At 32.7% G+C, this 16,554-nt stretch overlaps 1 protein-coding gene across 1 annotated transcript; it reads right to left on the reverse strand.

Annotated features, from left to right (window-relative positions):
* Positions 1-15,181: 15,181 nt before the first annotated feature.
* LOC107855817 (B-box zinc finger protein 32) lies at positions 15,182-16,329 on the reverse strand. Its single transcript, XM_016700813.2, has one exon. The coding sequence runs from the start codon at positions 16,059-16,061 to the stop codon at positions 15,318-15,320; it is 744 nt and encodes a 247-aa protein (XP_016556299.1). The 5' UTR covers positions 16,062-16,329; the 3' UTR covers positions 15,182-15,317.
* Between the last annotated feature and the right edge of the window lie 225 nt (positions 16,330-16,554).

Raw genomic sequence — 16,554 nt, forward strand, 5'->3', positions numbered from 1 at the left:
TGAAGGTCCCTATTTATAGAGATGAAAATGGGTTTGTTGATGTCATCCATAATGTTAATGGAAAATGTAAATTTCAACATTTGCACGTGAATGAAAGAAATTTACCACAAAATCTTTGATAGCAACTTTGTTTGACCAACAAACAATCAAAAGTCTTTGATAACAACTTTGTTTGACAAATTCAATAATAATCTTCCAAATCCAAAAATAATTTTTCAAAAGTCTTTGGTAGGCTTTTACCAAATGTGAACCAAAGAAAAAAACAAAGGTCACATTACAAATCTCCATCTTGGCCTGAGTTTGGTTAATATAGTAAACTTGTTTCACCTTCTTCAAAAAGCCTCAAGGGCTTTCAAAATTCCATGATGTCAGAATCAGATGAGTCTCCATCTGAAATTGAAACAGTAGCAACACTTGTAATAGTAGATCCTAACAGTGCATACAACGTCCCAGACTTGCGTGCCTTCAAAACCACAAGACTACCTCGAGAGACTTCAAGAACTTCACCTTCACCTGTGTATTTGCACTCAAGAGATTCTAGAGTGCCCAAAGAGATGAGATTTTTCTTCAACTCATGAACATATCTAACATTTCTGAGAGTTCTTATAATACCATCGTGCATTTTAATTCGAATGGTACCTTTTTCAATAATTTTGCAAGCAATATTATTGCCTACCAAGACAACTCCACCTTCAACAGGATCATATGTAGAAAATAAGTCCTTGTTAGAACACATATGAAATGAACAAGTCGAATCTAAAATCCAATCATTGTTAGAACAAGAAATATTTTCGGTTACTAAAAATCACTACTAAAAAAATTGAAAAACTGACCACAAAATGTGGTCGGTTTTTCAAATTTTTTAATTTTTTTATTTTAAAAAATGACCACGTGTGGTCGCTTTTTTATTTTTAAATATCAAAATAAATATTCTAATAATTTTTATATTAATTATTATATATTTTAAAAATTAAAATTTAAGAAAAATACCAAAATCAACCACAAGTGGTCAGTTTTAGTGAAAAAAATTAACTAAAAAATATTTTTAAAAACCGACCACTTGTGGTCGGTTTTAAATTAAAATAAAAAGAAAATAATTTTTAAAAAGCGACCACATGTGGTCATTTTTAATTTAAATAATATTAATAAATATTTAAAAAAAACAACCACATGTGGTTGGTTTTGGAATTAAAAAAAAGTAAATAATTATTTTTAAAAAATAATTATATAATCTTATATTAAATTTATGTAATCTAATTATTGTTATTAGTAAAATTAATATATTAGATTACATATATAATATAATATATTTACTGGAATAAAAGATAATCTAATATATTATTTTTAAAATTATACTGATGACACGTAGTCAATAATCAATATAATAATAATAAAAATCAATCAATCTAACGTGAAAAAACTTCCACTAAAAATATATATAAAATATAATATACAAATTACGTACAACATAATCTTTATCTTGTTTCAATATATAAAATAAATATTTTCCTTTATACATACGTTAAATGACGTTAAACATACATAATCTTTATATAATGAATATGCGTGTGTGTGTGTATATATATATATATCATACCGTTGGGATAGATCATTGAAAACTGTTGTATACGTATTTGAAAGTTGAAAGCGGATGTTTGTAGTACGTATTTGAAAGGTGATGTTTATAGTACGTATTTACAATCATAATAATGTAAATACGTATTTACAGTCATAATGATATTTATATATGATGTAGTGATCCACTGATGAACAATGCAGTCAAAACCTAATTTATTAAGCTAATCAAATATAATTAATCGATCACTCATCTGAGTATGTATAAGAAACACATCGCATTATTTTATTGGATAATAATATACTTGTGTACTTATGTGTGAGATATATCTATAGTACGTATTTAGAACTTGATATAGTCGATAGTGTGTATGTATAGATATATAGATATATATAGTATATACATATTATACAGTGAAGGTATATTAATGACATAAGATAATGTAATCTATAATTCATCTGAATATTTGTGAAATATGTTGTATATTATTATGGGTAGTAAAATCGTGTATGTGATGTTTATAGTACGTATTTTAAAGCTGATATATAATTGAATATACGTATATATATACGTATATATCGTGTAGTGAGTATATAGTAATCGAAAGTTAGATAACTGAATGTATATATCAAAATAATTTGAATGATACATTGATATATATCAAACTATTGAGGAAGTAGATATACTATTTTGGGTCAATGTAGACACGCATATTTTTGAAGTAGTAATAACGTAAGACTAGTATTACGAGGTATATGAGAGGGGGAGGAAAGAAGCAGGGGAGCGGGAGACAAAAAGTTGAATGACCGCAAATTAACATAACACAAATAATCGATAATTATATATATACATATATATATCAATGAATTTTGCAAATTTCGATACATTTTTGGTTAATTAGCTTTTAATTATGATATTATATATATATATATATATATAATAGTAATTCGCAAAATTCATTGATATTATTATATTATTAAGGAAATATACTACTCCTGTTAATGTGTTGATAAAATAACCAACTATCTGATTTGTACATATACGTATTGCGTTAATATGATGATAACATAACTAATTATATAATTTAATCTTTTTATTAAAATTGAGCACATGTGATTGTTTTTCGATAATAACTATTATAAAACTAAATCGAACACTTATATTTTACATTGTGATCATTTTTGTAAAATTTTAATTAACTTAATTAATTAATTGATTAATTAATATTTTTTAACTAATTTATAAAAAATTATATTTTAAGTAATTAGATTTTTCTTTTTAATATTTTATGAAAACCGACCACTTGTGGTCGATTTTCCAAAAAAAATGTGGTCGGTTTTCCAAAAAAAAATCCAAAACCGACCACAAGTGGTCGGTATTCATAAAATATTTTTAAAAAAAAATTCTTAAAACCCCAACCCGACCCGACCCATCCTTTTTTTTACCCCCCCCCCCCCACTAAAATCCCCAAATCAGAATCCCCCCTCCCCCACTTCGAAAACAAATACACACGCACACAAATTCTCCAAATCAAAGTCACACTTTAAATCCTCAAATCTACCGCCGTTTCCCGCCGCCCCCAGCTCCGGTAAGTTCCAAAAACTTCAACTCTATGTTTTTCTTGTTAGATACCAGCTAAAGGTTCAAGAATATAATGCTTTAGTACTAATTTTAGTTAGTTCAAAGTAAAAAAATTATTTGTTCTAAAGCATTTGTTCTAGTTATTATGCTTCATTACATAAATTTAATTAGTTCAAAGTAAAAAAAGTAATGGAAATTTTTATTTAGGTAGTTCAAGATTCAATTTTAGTTAGTTCAAAGTAAAGATTCAATTTTAGTTAGTTCAATTTTAGGAAATTTCCATTTAGTTAGTTCAAGATTCCATTTAGTTACATAATTTTAGTTTGTTCTATGTGTGTATTTTGTCAAGTGAAGCTTATCAAGATCCCCTCTTTGTGTGTTTACCAAGTAAATTAGGGTTTACTTTTATTGATACTCCATTTAGTATGTTGGTGATTTGTTTATGGTGATTTTAAGCTAAAAATACGAGAAAATAAGGATGGCAAGATATTTGTTATTTTGCATAATGATCAAGATTTTTTAATTCTACTTGCCTAATGGGTTGCTTGGAATTTGATGTTACCGTTTGACAAAATCCGAATTCAGAAAAAGGATTGCTTTGCTATTTTTTCGGTGACCGCTTGTTTCTTTCACTTTAATTTAGGTCAAGCAAGGGTAAGTTGACTTCTCTCTAATTTATTAGAATGAAATCTTGTTATTTTTCATATTGAAGTCTAGTGAAGCCGTGTGTGGCCATGTTTGATTCACTAGCATTGTTGTTATCTTCTTGTTAGTGTTCATATTGAAGTCTAGTGAAGCCATGTGTGGCCTTGTGCGATTCACTAGCATTGTTGTTGACATCTTGTTGGTCTTGTTGTTGCTTGTTTCTTGTATTGTGAACTTGCTCTCATATCATTTGGTATGCAAATTTGGTGACTTAGTTACTTGAAAATAGTTAAGTGTAGGAACTTTAAAGGTGATTTTTTGTTTAGAATGTTACTTGATTGGTGACTTTGTTAGTTGAAAATGACTAAGTGTAGGAAATTTAAAGGTGATTTTTGTTTAGAATGTGGTTTGGTTGGTGACTTTGTCAGTTGAAAATGGTTAAGTGTAGGAACTTTAAAGATGATTTTTTTGTTTAGAATGTGACTTGGTTAGTGACTTTGTTAGTTGAAAATGGTTTAGTGTAGGAAATTTATAGATGATTTTTGTGTTTAGAATGTGACTTGACTTGGTTGGTGACTTAGTTACTTAAAAATGGTTAAGTGTAGGAAATTTATAGATGATTTTTTGTTTAGAATGTGTCTTAGTTGGTGACTTTATTGGTTGAAAATGGTTAAGTGTAGGGAATTTAAAGATGATTTTTTTTGTTTAGAATGTGACTTGGTTGGTGACTTAGTTGGTTGAAAATGGTTAAGTGTAGGGAATTTAAAGATGAATTTTTTGTTTAGAATGTGACTTGGTTGGTGACTTTGTTAGTTGAAAATGGTTAAGTGTAGAGAACTTATAGATGATTTTTTTGTTTAGAATGTGACTTGGTTGGTGACTTAGTTGGTTGAAAATGGTTAAGTGTAGGAAATTTAAAGATGGAATTTTTGTTTAGAATGCGACTTGGTTGGTCACTTTGTTAGTTGAAAATGGTTTAGTATAGGAAATTTATAGATGATTTTTTTGTTTAGAATGTGACTTGGTTGGTGACATAGTTACTTGAAAATGGTTAAGTGTAGGGACTTTAAAAGAGATTTTTTTTTGTTTTGAATGTGCTTTGGTCGGTGAATTAGTTGCTTGAAAATGGTTAAGGTGACTTGATTGAATTTTTGTGACTTGATCTAATTAGTTGAATCTGATTGATTGCGTAGATGAAACTGATTATAGCTGGATATATCAACGGAACAATGATAATAGAATGGGTATTAGGGAGGAATTTGTTGAAGATGCTAACCTAGAGTCCTGTAAGTTTTGTCAGCACCCTCGATATAAGTGTGGTTCTACTGAAAATCAAATTGTTATTAAGGCGATGCATTATTTACCTCTAATACCAAAGTTGCAGAGGTTGAATGCTTCAAACAGATCAGCTCCTCATATGAGATGGCACAGTGAAAATAGAAGGCCCATTGGTGTTATGTGTCATCCATCTGATGGAGGGGCTTGGAAGCATTTTGATGCAACTTATCCAGATTTTGCAGCTAAGCCACGAAATATTCATTTGGGATTATGTGCGGATAGCTTCTCTCCCTTTTCAGTTGGTGCTGCGCCATATTCATGTTGGCCTGTATTTATCACCCATTATAATCTTTCTCCTGAAATGTTGATGACTAGTCCCTATATATTTTTAAATTGTGTTGTTCGTAGCCCGCGTAATCCAAAAAGTAAAATAGATGTCTACTTGCAACCTTTGATCGAAGAACTTTAAATTTTATGGCATGAGGGGGTTGAAACTTGGGACATCTCACTTAAACAGAATTTCAATCTGTGTGTATATCTAATGTAGACTGTTAATGATTTCCTGCTTATGGAATGTTGTCTGGGTGGATGACAGCTTGAAAGCTGGCTTGTCCATATTGCATGAAAAAAATAAAATCTTTCACATTGAGATATGGCAGGAAAAATTCATAGATTGATTGTCATCGTTGTTTCTTGCCACCTGATCATGAATTTAGGAGACTCAAGAATGCATTCAGAAGGAATAGAAGGGAATATGATGGTCCATTTCCAAGGCTGTCTGGTCATGACGTCTGGGAGATAGTTCAGGATTTGCCTAAAGACAGCGAGGAACGATTGTACAGGCTTGATGGATATGGCGCTTCGCATAACTGGACTAAGTAAAGTATATTTTGGGAGTTAGAATATTGGCCAGATAATTTACTTACACATAATATTGATGTCATGCATACTGAGAAGAACTATTTTAACAACTTGTTCAATACAGTTATGGATGTCACTGGCAAAACAAAGGATAATCCTAAGGCCAGACTTGACTTACCAGACTATTTCAAACACAGCGAACTACACTTACAGGAGGGGCCCAATGGAAATGTTTTTACACCCAAGGCTAGTTTTACGTTTAAGTTGGACCAAAAGCGTCAAATATATGAGTGGGTCCAAAATTTGAAGATGACCAATGGATATGCCTCAAATTTGGAAAAGAGAGTTGATATGGCACAAGGAATCTTGCATAGAATGAAAAAGCCATGATTGCCATATTTTCATGGAACAATTACTTCCAATTGTTTTTATTGGTTTAACTAAAAACATATGAAAACCAATAGCAGAGATTAGTTTGTTCTTCAAAAACTTACGTGCCACCACATTAAAAGAAGAAAATCTGGCGCGAATGGAAAGTAATATCGTTGTTATCACCAACAAACTGGAGAAGATTTTCCCGCTAACGTTCTTCGATGTGATGGAACATCTTCCCATTCACCTTGTGCACGAAGCTCGGCTAGGCGGTCCAGTTCAAACTAGGTGAATGTATCCATTCAAACGGTAAGCATTTGCAACATATTTAAATTCATACATATCTTTTTTAAATATAGTAAACATCTAACCTTAAGATTGTACAGGGCAATTGGAAAATTGAAAAGGGGTCCCAAAAACAAATATAGGGTGGAAGGCTTTATAGTTGAGGCATATCTTGTAAGAGAAACTTCTCAATTTTGTTCATACTACTTTTGTGATGAAGTTGCTTGTTCAAGAAATCGACCAAATCGTCATCAGTACGATGCGAATGAGCCTCATTTGCAATCGATATCAATTTTCAATCAATCTGGTTGTAAGGCTAAAAAGACCATACCTCGCCGGCTCACTCCCACGGAGCGCAAATCAGCAACTTTGTATGTCTTATTGAATTACTCAAAAATTGAGCCAGAAAGTAAGGAGATTAAAATTTTAACATATCTTATTTGTTTACTCATTCCCTTAAAGAAACTAATTGTGTTTCGCATGTTGGATGTTCAGTTCATTTAAGACTCAATTCCACAAAAATCAAGTGTATGCATCCTTTGCAATGTGGTTTAAAAATAAGGTTTGTAAGTGTATTAATATTTCTACAAAGTTTAAACATTTACACATTCCTCAACTAAAATATATATATGTATAGTATTTTCAGGTACACCATTCACCAAATGCAACCGCATACGATCAGCTCTTGAGAGATATTTTTTTGGGTCCAGTTGAATCTAATGCAATGTCTCAATACAAAGTAAATGGGTTAAAATTTTTTGCCGAACAACACTCCAGAATAAGAAAAATAAATAATAGTGGTGTTTGGGTTAAGGGTGATGATGATGTTGATTACTTTGACATCATACACGAGATCTTAGAACTAGAGTATGCTGGTTTTCCAATGAAAAAAATTATCCTCTTTCGATGTAAGTGGTTTGATCCGATCACAAGAGGCACAAGAGTACATAAAGAGCATAACATCATTGAAGTGAATCACAATATGTTGTATCCTATTTACGATCCATTTGTTCTAGCGCAAAATGCTAAATAAGTGCATTATGCTCCTTATCAGTTGCGCAATGACAAGTCTGATTGGTGGGCTGTAATCAAAACAAAGCCTATAGGTCGGGTAAAAGTTGAGAATGTGCAGGAGACTGCGTATCAAAATGAAATGTAGATTGATCACCAGCCAGTGAACGATTTGAATCACCCAAAAAATATATTTGAAAAAGTTAATATTGAGGAAGAAGAGGCTGAGTGGGTAGGAGACGAGGAAACTTTCGAAGAGGGTGAATGGTTTAGTGGAGAGTCTTCAGAAGAGGTGGATTAGTTATGTAGGTTGTATTTATTATGTATTGATGTCTTTATGCTTTGTACTATATATTTGCCTTTATGTTTCTTGTTTAAGATTAATATGTAATATACTATTTAAGATAGTTGTTTTCACTTTTTTCATGATTTATATAGTAATAAAAATATACTTGTCTATATCTCGTGTTGTTGGAGCGATTTGAAATGTGAATTAGTAACTTTAAATTAGTTACTTGGAATGTTTTCTTATATATTCATTTCGTAGGAACTAACTACTTGTTAACTTAACATAATTTAGATGTCAGACAAAGGTGACAAGGGTAAGGGAAAAGTTGATACTACGAAACCAAAAAAGAAGAGGCAACCTCCACCGTATAAACGACCAACAGGTATTCATATATCTGAGGGTTGATTTGCTGACGCGATAGCACGACCCTCATATTCTAGGTTGTCTGAGGATTCGATACCTACTCCTACACATGTGGGGCCACTTCATGGGTCTACACCAACTCATTCTACTCCTATGACCATGCCACCGCAAGCATAGTACTATAGGACGGCCGCTGGCCCATCCATACATCTACCATCATCGATACCCTCCTGCAGCAGTCACGCAGCTTCGCGCAGTGATTCTGCTGGATCTATTGGGTTGTCGGACCTTCAGCTTGGAGGCACTCCAGCTGGTGCTTCAGATCCACCCACACCAGTGCATCCACCATCACTTACTAGGCAGCAAGGAGACAAAGATGATTCTGGGAGGATTTATCTTGTTCCATTTGCGAGAGGGTGAGATTTCTAAATATAATAATGTTATTCATTTTTTCATTACTATGTTATTATGCTCTATGAAATTACTGTTTGATCTTATGTTGTAGGTTTAGGCCGGATGCTGGAGTTGGACAAAAGGTGCGAATATGCATTTCTCGGCACTTCAACGGCTACTGAACCAGCTGGCAAAAGGTTTCAGAAATTGATAGGAAAAGAATGTTTGAAGAATTTAACTTATCGACTACTTATTAACACTTTGTTAAAACAAAAGATTGAATATTATATTTTTGTTGTAGAAATTTTACTGGTGGGAAGATGCAAATACATTTCTTATAAATAGGAACTTTTTCATAAGATGTAGAGCCAGATTTAACGGTCTCTTGGATTATGTCCGAACCAAATTAGTAAAACTTAAGTGGATTTCTGAAGCCGCATGGCATCAGTATCTTCTCCATTAGAGCAGCGAATATTACCAATTATTGAGGGAAAAAGGAAGGAAAGCCCGGGCATCATCCAAGGGTGGCTATTTACATACTGCGGGTGTCAGAAGTAGTCATGCTGTGCTGAAAAAAATGGTATGTAACTTTTACAGTTTAAATTGTTTGTTTCTATTTAAAAAATTTTATTATTTGAACATTGATAATTTTTTCATATGCAGGAAAATGAAAAGGGTAAGGAAATACCAGCTGATGAGCTATTCGAGGAGACTCATCTGGAAAAAAAATAACCCGACTGATGAAAATGTCTGGGTTGAAGCTCGTGCAAAAGTTGTCCACGTAAGAAACAAATTTTGAATTTATGAATCTTTTTTTCAAAGTTGATATTATTTAATTATAACTACTTTAATATTTTTTGACTTTTAGTATTAACTTTACTTTTAATATAGGACGAATATACGCGTCTTATTGGTGAGTATCGTAGTAGTCAGCCTCCTAAAAGTCAGGATGACCTAATACCCCAATATGTAGAGGAAGAGTTATGGGCAAAAGTTGTGGGTCCTGTAAATAGAGGTCATTTCTACGGATACCACAAAAAAAATTTTGGCGATAATATTAGATGTTCGTTTGGCGCTGTGTACTCTAGCTCTTCAGTTGATAGGGAAACCATTGAAAGACTAGAAAATACGATTTCTAAACTCACTGAAGAGCTTGCTGCACAAAGAAAGGGGTTTGCTGAACAGAGAGAAAGGCAGAAGAAGACGGAGGAGGCAACAGCATCACAAATCAGGATGCTGCAACAGCAGTTCAGCTCTTTCATTTAGACTGCGGAGGTTATTCCTCCGTGTTCTGATGATGCATTTTGGGCTGCAAAAGGTCTAGGGGATGATTTCAGCATGGATGAGGATATGGAAGACGAGGACGAATTCGATGATGATGACTTTTAGTTTTTTGATTTTTGTATGTGTTGTACTTTGAATTTATACATTTTGTTGTTTGAAACTATTGTTGTAGTTTTTTACTACTCACTTTTGTTGGATATTTTGTATGTGTTGTACACTTTTGAAAGTATTTACATTTGATTTTTTGTTGTTGTTGCTGTTGTATTTACATTTGGTTACTGTTGTATTGCATTATTGTTGTTGCATGTTGTATTTGGGTATTGATTTTTATTTTTTTTAAATATTCCCATAAAAACCGACCACCAGTGGTCGGTTTTTGAATCTTTTTTTTTTGCAGAAAATCAACCACAAGTGGTCGATTTTTTTTCCTAAAATTATTTTTTTCAATTTTAATAAAATAATAATGAATTTTAAATAAATAAATAAATAAATAAATATATATATATATATATATATATATATATATATATATATATAAATGACCACTTGAAGTGGGTTTTTAAAAAACTATCACTACTTTACCGATCATACAATTTGGTCGGTTTTGTGATCGAAAAATTGGGAAAATTGACCACTTGTGATCGATTTTTGTGGTCGATTTTTTCCTTTATTTTAGTAGTGAATGTTGCTCTTTCATCAGCAACAACACTTGCTTTAGCGGTGTCAAAATCCTCATGTTCATTTTTCTTTACGTTTCCCTTGTTTTGCAACTTAGAACAATCAAACTTGATGTGGTCTTTTCTATGACAATAATAACACACTGAATTACCAAATCTGAACTTTTCATTAGATCTACTCCTGACAAATAAATCAGACGCTTGGTTTCCACTACCTGCCCCGGTAATATCTCTATCTAATTGATCTTTAGATTTCAGCATAGATTTAATTTTTTTATAAGGCATAGTTTCTTTTCCATAAAGTATAGTATCTCTAAAATGCTTAAAGGAATGGGGTGGGGAACATATTAGCAAAACAACTTGATCTTCTTCCTCAATCTTGACATCTATATTACATAAATCCATAAGAATGGAATCAAAGGCATCAAGATGTGAGCGTATGGAAGTATTTTCATCCATACGAAATGTATAAAGCTTTTGCTTCAAGTACAGTCTATTCTCTACTGTCCTTTTCATATACAGGTTTTTTAACTTTTCCCACATGCCTTTGGCAGTGGTTTCTGAAGCTACTTCATGTAATACTTCATCAGAGTGATTTAGTATAATACTAGATCTCGCCTTTTTATCAAGGCTATCGAACTCCTCGTCTGTCATTTTTTTTGAAATTTTCTCCTTTCCTTGCAGTGCGATATCTGAACCATCCTGAACTAGGATAGCTTTCATTTTCAACTGCCACATACCAAAGTTTGCACTTCGATCGAATTTCTCAACATAAATCTTTGTAATCGTCATGGTGACTACTAAGACAAAGTCGGGATTAACCTGTTCTGATACCAATTTGGTAGGATTGTGAATCCCGGATAGTGCGGAATTAAACAAAGTAATCGATTAAAAGATAATAACAAAGACAATAATAACGATAAGTTGAGAAAATAAAGGAGGCACAAATTTAACGTGGTTCGGTCAACTTGACCTACGTCCACAACCAAAAAAAGGAGCAACTTTACTAAACACCAATGGAACAAAAGAGAGTACAAAATTAGAGTAATTAAATACTCTTATATCCCAAATATCCAAGAGAATAACCTCACAAATATCACTCCAAAGAAGGGGTTTACTCAAAGTATTTCCCAACACAACTCTCTCACAAATACTCTCTATAAAGAAGAAAACAAACACAACTAAATCTTCTCAAATGTTGATGTTCTTCTCAAAACGGCGTGTTATGAATGAGAATAAAGGTCCGTATTCGTAGAGATGAAAATGGACTTCTTGATGTCATCCATGATGTTAATGGAAGACGTAAATTTCAACATTTACATGTGAATAAGAGAAATTTATCATAAAATCTTTGGTAGCAACTTTGTTTCACCAACAAACAATCAAAAGTCTTTAATAGCAACTTTGTTTGATAAATCCAAAAATAATCTTCCAAAAATTTTTGGTAGGCTTTTACCAAATGTGAACCAAAAAAAAGCACAAAGGCCACGTTACATAATTAGTTATGATGAGTTAAAGTTGCGGTATGACTCCATTTCAACTGAGGAGTTGGGGTTTCTCTTTTTCTGATCTCTCGATGCATGCTACTCTAACGTGCGCTTTCCACGGGGAAGAGGTAGTGGCGGAGCCACAGCCAACGAAGGGTGGTCATTTGACCATCCTTCGTCAGAATTTTTTTTCGAGTATATAGGTTAAATATAGATATTTATGGTTATATACATGTTGTTGCACATCCTTGACAAGTTAGAGAAGCATAGTCTAGTGGTCAAGAGTGTGCATTTCCGCATCAACAACTCGGGTTTGAACCTTGGCAGGTGTAGCAGTGCTTTATTTTATTTGTTTTTTAAACAGTTCTTTGCCCAAGTAAATATATGAACACGTTTAACCAAAAGTCTGGCTCCGCCACTGAAAAAGGGGTCCAAATTCCGACGTGGAAAGCCCAGCAAAACCACCGCTACAAGTCTCGGGCACCAAAAGATGAAAGGGAAACTGACGAAGCAGCTACATGATGCAACCTCAAATATTTCTGGACTATTTGTGAGATTGAATTAGAGGACATCAGTACCGAGACTGCTTTACAACACTTTAGCAGCACTTCTGGACTGCAAATTAAGTGATTAGTTGAGTGATTTTTGAATACAAATCAAAGTCGAGCAACTATGTTGGTCATCTACCCAAAATTAAGTGATCGTACAAGCTTTTTAACTCTAGAAATTTGCGAATGAAATATTTCTAACTTGCTTGCTTAGAAGTTCAATAGGCAGTGCTTTTAACTCTAGAAATTTGCGAATGAAATATTTCTAACTTGCTTAGTATTGTCGATGAGAAAAACGTGGTGGATATGATTCAAGAAAGAAGTGTTGCATCTTGGGATATAGAAACAACTTTGAAAGTTGATGAATTTCTTTGTAAATGTAGACATAGTACATAGCCCTATATCTTAGAACAAAATAGCACATAATCTAGCTAAGTTCTCTATTTCATTATTACAAAATACTGTTTGATTTATTAATTATCCTAGTTGGATTGTAGAGCATCTTTTAACGCCTTGAAACTTACTAGCAATAGTTTTTTGATCAATTAAATTTTTATTTTGCTCTTTTCATAGGTGCAACATAATTTACAATGCAATTGAAATTCAAATGATTCTATATTTGAAATTTAATTAGGAGTTGAAATTATTTTCTTTCTTTTTTTCTAATTTTACTTTGAAGGATAATTTCTTCTTAATTAATGTAAAGATTAAAATTTTATTTTTAACTCTCTGTAATAAATATGTGTAAACATCCGTAAGTCATAAGAATTTATAGGATCGAAGAGTTACAAAGAGACATTTAGAAGTCTTAAAATTTACTCTCCTTTATGACTTTGTCATAAATTCAAAAGTAATGTTAGATTACATATATTAACTTTGTTCTCTTCTTTAACTCTTCTAATGGGTGAAAAATGATATACTTATTTAAAGAGCATCATTTGAGAACTAAAGATCTAAAAAAAACTTAAAAAATAATATACTCTCTCCCCTCCATCAATTCTCTGTCTTAATCTTGGCTTCATATTCTTTGACAGCTTTTGAGCAATCTCCAAAGTTCTAGCCATGAGTGCACGTTTTTTAGAAATAGTTGTGGAACCTTGGGAAGCGACTGACTAGAAAGATTTACACCGGAGTTAAATCAAAATCATTTTCAAAGCAGTGACTTATCACGACATAATATTTGTGATTATTCTCTTACTATTAATAATTTCAATTATAATATCAATATTGTAACATTTCTCAACAAACTTTTAAGATTTTCTTGTAAAGCGCGATAAACAAGAAAAAAAATGAATATCATGAGGGAATAGAAATACCTAACAATGTTAGCTGTGTAAGTTACAAAATGCACCAAATTTGGGAGGAGTATTCTGAAGAAAGTGTCATGTAACTTAAGTTGGCACATATATGGCGTACGAAATACACTCACTAATTCAGTTCCATGGGAATTTTAGATATGAAATATAATATTAGATATTTCCTCCATATTAAGTCTCTGAGTTTTACTTGATACATAATTAAGAAAATAAATAAAAAATTTAAATTTTATAATCTTGATGTTAGGTCTAAATTTGCTTTTTAATCGAAGAACAAAAAATATTTTTTTTTTTTTTAAAAAAAAAAGACTAAACAAGAAATCAAACAAATTGAAATAAATGGATTTAGAACATTGTGATTGAAGGCTAGTGCCATTTTGGATCGTCGGGGTGGGGTATTATTCTTGTTATGACACCTTATTGCATGATTTATTACGAGTTTATTTACTGCTATTTGATTATTATTCCTTGTGGGTGGCGTAGATATATACTGTGTCATCTTGTTCCATGTTTTATTAAGGATTTGTGTATTATTTCGTGTCTTGAGCCGAGAGTCTATCGAAAATAGGCTTTCTACTTCTCCAAAGATAGTATACATTGCGTACATCTTGCCCCCAGACCCCACTATGTGAAAATATATTACAATGATATACATTGCGTACATTTACCCTCAGATCCCACTATGTGAAAATATATTGAGTTTGTTGTTGTCGTATAACATTGTGATTGAAGAAAGATGGCTCCTATATGGATGTATAGAAGTGAATAATTCAAGGGATTTTTTTCTTGCTAAAAATAATTCAAGGGTTTTTTCTTTCTTGACGAACTAAAAACTGGTCAAAAAAGCATGAACTACTTATTTCTAGTCGAATTTTTTGGTCCATCAATTTATTAACTAGATTTTGACCCTGTTTTTAGTGGTGTTGGTATTAATGGGATAACTTCTTAACTTACCATCATAAAGCTGCTCCCTCCCATGGTAGAGCTAGATATTCACCGAGGGATACGAACTAATAGAAGGGATTCAACATCTAATATATACAAATAAAAAATAATTTTAATTATGCAAATATAATATTATTTTTTGCAGAAATAGCCCTCGACAAAAGTAGCTCTGCCCCTGGCTCCCTCCCTTTTATTACGCTTTATTTTACTTTTTCAAAAGCGTAATAAAATGCTGAAAAAACAAAATACTGCTGTAAAATGGATCGACCATATTCAAACTTTTCCAATTTTATAATGGTTTGCCACAAAAAAAAAAAAAAAGATGAAAACAAAAATAAAAAAAGAAAGAGGAAAAAAAAAAAAAAAGGGAAAACTTCCTCCAATCACCTTCCGAAAAAAAAATTATTCAGGGTGACCATTCACCCCAGCTTTCCTCCATTCCTTGACGTCGTCGATTATTAGTTTTCACAATTTTTCTCAGCTTTATTTCCGTAGCTAATATTATCTTCGCCGGCACACCAGAGATCTCTTCGAATCTCTTCAGAAATCTCCACGTGGATTTTGATCCGTCGTTATTACTACTTCTCAACCCGAACCACAAAGACGCTGCCAGTCCCACTCGCACAGGCAGAGCCCTAATCTGACCGAAACAAATTCCCAAAGCATCACAAGCAGTCTGCACTGTACCTTTACCTTCCTCGCTATGCATTCCAAGCTTGGCACACCAATGCATGAACAAATCAGTTGCTGCTCTTGGATCTCGCAATTTCACACTTCTGAATCGGCCTGCAGAATTTACTTCATCAGCAAAGCGCTTCCTTTGAGTAGTACTGCTGATTGATTGTGTGCTGGAAATACAAGTTGACGAAGAAACAGAACGTAGATCGGAATCATCAGAGATATTCAAGGAGCAAGAAGGACAAAGAGCGGGACGAGGTGAACAGGGGAAAAAACGATTCTTCGTAAGTGAATGACACTGCGAGCAAAGAGTAAGCCGAAGGTGACGAGCAACAAGGATATTAGCCTGATGAACTTTAGCATCACAGCGAAAACATAGAAAAGCAGAATCAGATGGACAAAATAGAAGGGCTCGTTCATTGCAAAGCTCACATAGTTTAAACGACACATGATCATGATGAACTTCTTCCATCTCTATAAGTATTATTGGAACTTGACTTTTGATGGTGCTATGCTAATGGAAGAGCCAAATATATATATATATATATATATATATATATATAATAAACGAATTAGGGGAGAAGCAAAGAAGCAGGGTGAGATGGGAAAGAGTGCTACGTAAAGAGAATATAGACTTTAGAGTGAGTTTGTGAAGTGCATTATTAATGAATATAAGTGTGTTGCTGAATTAAAAAAAATGAGGAGTGACAAGTAATATAAAAGGAGGAGGAAAGACAAGTTAGAGATTGGAGGAAAGCCAAGTGTTGTAGTTGTGGACTTCGTATTAGCTAGTGGGGGCGTGGACTAAAATCTCAACAAACATTTTCAAGCAGCAGGGGAGAAATTCACTCTTTTATTTATTTATTTATTTATTTACTTATGAGTAAAATATAAAGTTGAAATGTTAGTATTTTATTCTCTCGGGATCATTTAGTTAATCACTTTTATTTCATATGTACTTAACA

The sequence above is a fragment of the Capsicum annuum genome, chromosome 6 (assembly GCF_002878395.1).
Source record: "Capsicum annuum cultivar UCD-10X-F1 chromosome 6, UCD10Xv1.1, whole genome shotgun sequence".
In the NCBI taxonomy this organism is placed as follows: domain Eukaryota; kingdom Viridiplantae; phylum Streptophyta; class Magnoliopsida; order Solanales; family Solanaceae; genus Capsicum; species Capsicum annuum.